The 5,222-nt window shown below is 43.3% G+C and overlaps 1 protein-coding gene across 5 annotated transcripts in view; it reads left to right on the top strand.

Moving 5' to 3' along the window:
- The window catches only part of LOC138951828 (uncharacterized), a 37,090-nt gene extending 32,438 nt beyond the window's left edge, over positions 1-4,652 (top strand). For all 5 annotated transcript variants that reach the window (XM_070323381.1, XM_070323382.1, XM_070323384.1 and 2 more), the window contains exons 10-13: positions 937-1,056; positions 1,362-1,450; positions 1,855-2,062; positions 2,712-4,652. In XM_070323381.1, coding sequence (XP_070179482.1) covers positions 937-1,056; positions 1,362-1,450; positions 1,855-2,062; positions 2,712-2,825 — 531 coding nt within the window. In that variant the 3' untranslated portion in view covers positions 2,826-4,652. The remainder of the gene's footprint in view (positions 1-936; positions 1,057-1,361; positions 1,451-1,854; positions 2,063-2,711) is intronic.
- Positions 4,653-5,222: the final 570 nt, after the last annotated feature.

Consider the following 5,222-nt stretch of genomic DNA (forward strand, 5'->3'; position numbering starts at 1 on the left):
CTCAGTCAGGGCGGGGATGTAGCTCAGTCAGGGCGGGGTTGTAGCTCAGTCAGGGCGGGGATGTAGCTCAGTCAGGGCGGGGATGTAGCTCAGTCAGGGCGGGGATGTAGCTCAGTCAGGGCGGGGATGTAGCTCAGTCAGGGCGGGGATGTAGCTCAGTCAGGGCGGGGATGTAGCTCAGTCAGGGCGGGGATGTAGCTCAGTCGGTAGCGCGCTGGATTTGTATCCAGTTGGCCGCTGTCAGCGTGAGTTCGTCCCCACGTTCGGCGAGAGATTTATTTTCTCAGAGTCAACTTTTTGTGCAGACTCTCCTCGGTGTCCAAACACCCCAGTGTGTACACGCAAGCACACGACAAAGTGCGCACGAAAAAGATCCTGTAATCCATGTCAGAGTTCGGTGGGTTATAGAAACACGAAAATACCCAGCATGCTTCCTCCGAAAACGGCGTATGGCTGCCTAAATGGCGGGGTAAAAAAACGGTCATACACGTAAAATTCCACTCGTGCAAAAAACACGAGTGTACGTGGGAGTTTCAGCCCACGAACGCAGAAGAAGAAGAAGAAGAACTTAGACCTTCACAAATTGAAGAAAATCAGGTCTTAAAAGAGAGGGAGCCTTAAAAGAGGGGGGGGGGGGGGGGGGGGTCCATTCTACCAGTTCGGGGCTGGACCAAGTGTGTGAGAGGGAGGGTCTCCCAAACTTAGGCAGGGGCACAGGGGCTGGCCAGTCCCGTTTGTAAAGACGTCATAACGTGAATAATGACGTCACGTAAACATTCTGTCACTTCTTCTGCATCAGCATGTCTCCCGAGGTAGTGACAAAGAATTTCGAGAATTAAGTGTGTCTCGGTGACTCCAGAAAATTAATCATGAGGTCACCGCCAGGCTGTGCATGTGTCGGTATCGTACACCTTTAAGATGTAACTGTGTGTGCAGGTCTTCGCTAACGACAGGAAGGTGTGCAAGTTCCGTGCCCGTGACGACATCGAGGACATCAAGGCCATCAACGTGGCCGGAGAGGCCTACATCTATGAGGTCAAGCTGCTCAGAAGACTGGTCAGTACACACACACACACACACACACACACACACACACACACACACACACACAAACGTTTAGCATTTTAGAACGTATAATGCATGAGAACACACACACACACACACACACACACACACACACACTAACACACACACATACAAACACATACAAACACACACACACACACACACACACACACACACACACACACACGCCTACACACAGATAAACAGTAGCAAAAGACTGAAGTACAGTATTGATTTTTGAGAAGATAAATCACAACAGAGGAATTTTTATATTTTATGTTTTGTCTTTTTTTCAGGACGAACCCTTCACGGACTCTGTGCCTGGCACGCTGGAGCCCGGCAACTGGATCGTCATCCAGGGCGCACCTGATGATGATGCTGATGGGTAAGGGCTTTGAACCTCACTGACGAGAGAGAGAGAGAGAGAGAGAGAGAGAGAGAGAGAGAGAGAGAGAGAGAGAGAGAGAGAGAGAGAGAGAGGTGGAGAGAGGGAGAAAGAGAGAGGGAGGGAGACAGTCAACTTCGGGCTTAGATAAGACCGTGAGTCATAGCCCCCCAGCTCCCGTTAAAATCTAACATTTGAAAGGTTTGTTTTGGGTCTCTCCTCGAGAAAAAAAAGTAAATTTGCCAGGTTAGGGGGGGGGGAGCTACCGGAACACAGGATCCCCCCCCCCCCCCCACCCCTAGATCAAGCTCTGAAATGTGTTGTACCATGTGTAGCCTGCTTGGGCCCTGATCATTTCCACACTGTACCCCTCATTCACTCTCGCATCGTTCTCTCATCATCAGCTTCGCCATCAACCTCCAGTGCGGGGAAGACGCGGAGAGCGACGACATCGCCATGCACTTCAACGTCCGCTTCAGCGAGGGCCAGGTGGTGCTCAACTCCAGGGAGGGGGGAGAGTGGGGAGGGGAGGAGAGGGACGCGCCTTACTTCCCCTTCGAGCCTGAGGACCGCTTTGAGCTGGCCTTGTGCGTGATGCAGCACGGAATAAGGGTGAGTGACGTCGGTGATGACGTCATTGGTTCTTTGGATGACGCCATCAAATTTTGGTGATGTTATTAATTTGGTGATTAATTCTAGGGCCCCTAGCTTAGATAATGTCATCAATATTCTCATGGCTATATTTTTGAATTCCTCAAACATTTTTGAAAGTATTTTTTTCTCTCCTGTTATCTAAGTAGAAAATGTCTTGGGATCCCCAGTCTGTGCTTTAATACATTGTCCAAGTTCGAAACTGTGGGCGTACAATGACCCCCCCCCCTCCCCCCTTTTAATAATTAACCCCCAATTTAAACTTCCCCTCAGTTTTAGGACTTTAATTTTGTAGATGTTCTGGTCATAACAGCGCTGTACATTTACCTCCATTTTAAGACTCCCTCATTTTTTTATACCTGATTTTGTTGTAGCACATACTAAAACAGTCTAACCTGCATACAGGAACTAACACACGCGGGTCCTTTTGATCATCATCTCATAGGCGATTTTAACAAGAATACGATACTCCTCATAAGCGAACACTGTTGAAGTGTGTCAGCTGTGTTGTGATTTTAAGGCTTCCTAATTTGTATATACATGTATTTACAAATAGTACGTTCTTTAAGTTTAACTTTAAGTTTACGTTTTCTTTTGGTGTCATTTGCAGGTGTTTGTGAATCATCGGCGCTACACTGACTTCAACTTCCGAATCAACCCTGACCGTATCTGCCACCTGTTCCTCAGTGGGGGGTGCGACTACTTCGAGCCCGAGTTTTACTAGATCAGTAGATGTCTGCCAATAGTTTCTTGACATCTACTCTAGCAGACTTTATTAGCAGTTAGAGCCAATGATCATTTAAAAAATATAATCATCAATTTGTAGTTTTGGTCGGAGTTGAAACCTGGGAAAAAATGACATTTTTGTGACGTAGCTTAAACTTTCAACCAGGCTTAACAGAAAGTATTTTTTAAATAAAGCCTGATAGGTAAAATTCACAAGACCTGTGAGATTTTCAAGATGTTCTCTTCATACTGGAGATCAATGGAATGATGAAAGGACCAGGCCAGAATTTCTTTGAATAAGAAAAGTCATTATGCTGCAATCAAAATAGACGATTTTCGTACATAGTCATATATAACTGTGTCGGGTTTCTGTATGTTGATGGCAGGAGCACGCTTCTGACACACCCTTCACTATAGTGATTGGCCCTCCAATGTTTGTCAGAGGTTATGGCAAGGGCATTCACTCTTTCCAAACCCATACAAACCCGACAGAGTTATTTTCAGAATTCCTCTATTCTTTCTGGATGTGAAGAAAGTAGAAAAATGCTGCCACAACTGACTGTGATTCAAGCTGATCCAAACTTTTTGCCAGCTTCTCTGCTTGTTGCACTTAGTATTTGAAATGTTTAAAGGTGCTGTATTACTTAATGTGTTTACTCTGTGATTCCCAACTCGAACATGTTAAGACTCAGCCTACAAAGTCTGTTACTGTATGTGTTGGAAACTTCTTTTGCTGAATACAATCATTCTACATACAGTATACTGTGTCTTTCTAGACCATGATTTAAGGAAAAGTCATGGTAATTATTCTTGCTTAATGACATTTAACTTAGTTAATTTCATTCCTATTTTTATGACAGCTGAATATATGAGTTTGGATGATTGTTTGATCTTAAAGGTCATATAATTAATTTTATAAGATATATGTGTAGTGAGATTATTATCAATGCAGGAAATATATTCCATGTATTATTTGTTTCAACGGAAGATTCAGTAATTTGAAATATATTGGATTTAGTTTTAAATGTTGCCACTTCCAGTGTATTGCTGAAAATGCTAATACATGTAGCTTGAATTGGCTTAATGTTCATTGGTGGACCATTCAGTACACGCCTCAGCTTTAAGTGTGGGCAGTATACATATTGCCATGAAAGGCCAGATCAAAATACATTTAAAGAGTCAATTATGTATCTGCTTTAAAATGATTTGTGCAGCAATTAGCATAAAAAAAATGATCATTATTTACATGTGTACACTGTTAATGTTCAGTGTTTACTGTTAAAACATCTATTTTCATATCAATAAAAAAATATACATAAATGTGTAGATGTGTGCAAGCTGAAGATATTGAACTGCATGAGTGAAAAACTTGGTTAGGGGGAAGAATTTACCCGATGCTCCCCAGCATGTCGTAAGAGGCGACTAACGGATTCTGTTTCTCCTTTTACCCTTGTTAAGTGTTTCTTGTATAGAATATAGTCAATGTTTGTAAAGATTTTAGTCAAGCAGTATGTAAGAAATGTTAAGTCCTTTGTACTGGAAACTTGCATTCTCCCAGTAAGGTAATACATTGTACTACGTTGCAAGCCCCTGGAGCAAATGTTTGATTAGTACTTCTGTGAACAAGAAACAATTGACAGGTGGCTCTATTCCACCTCCCCCCTTCCCCCGTCGTGATATAACCTTCGTGGTTGAAAACGACGTTAAACACCAAATAAAGAAAGAACGAACTTTAAATAAGATGTTCAAAAGAAAACAAAATGTGTAGATGTGTGCAAGCTGAAGATATTGAACTGCATGAGTGAAAAACTGTCCTGAAGATCAATTGTCCTAGTGTGTGTGATTGTATGTGCCTGTGTCCGTGTGTGGTTTTTTTTTTTTTTTTTTAAACGCCCAGCCGACCACGAAGGACCATATCAGGGCGGTGCCGCTTTGACATTTAACGTGCGCCACACACAAGACAGAAGTCGCACCACAGGCTTCATGTCTCACCCAGTCACATTATTCTGACACCGGACCAACCAGTCCTAGCACTAACCCCATAATGCCTGACGCCAGGCGGAGCAGCCACTAGATTGCCAATTTTAAAGTCTTAGGTATGACCCGGCCGGGGTTCGTATGTGTGAACAGAGAGAGAAAGCAAGCAAGAAATCGCCTTGCAACCTCAACAGAGCGGTAAAATTGATCTCTCAGTCAAATAAATAAAAGTTTGAATCCATCCAATATCTTTTTGGACAGCAAAACAGACAATCTTTCCTGGACAAATGAAAGTTAGCGTAATCCTTAGACACTTAGACACAGTGTTGCAAACACAAAGAATCACGAAGAAATAAACTTGATTCCTTCCGGTAAAAAAAATAGATGCAAACTGCCAAGAAAAATAAGATCTGTCTGC

This window comes from Littorina saxatilis, linkage group LG17 (genome assembly GCF_037325665.1).
Source record: "Littorina saxatilis isolate snail1 linkage group LG17, US_GU_Lsax_2.0, whole genome shotgun sequence".
In the NCBI taxonomy this organism is placed as follows: domain Eukaryota; kingdom Metazoa; phylum Mollusca; class Gastropoda; order Littorinimorpha; family Littorinidae; genus Littorina; species Littorina saxatilis.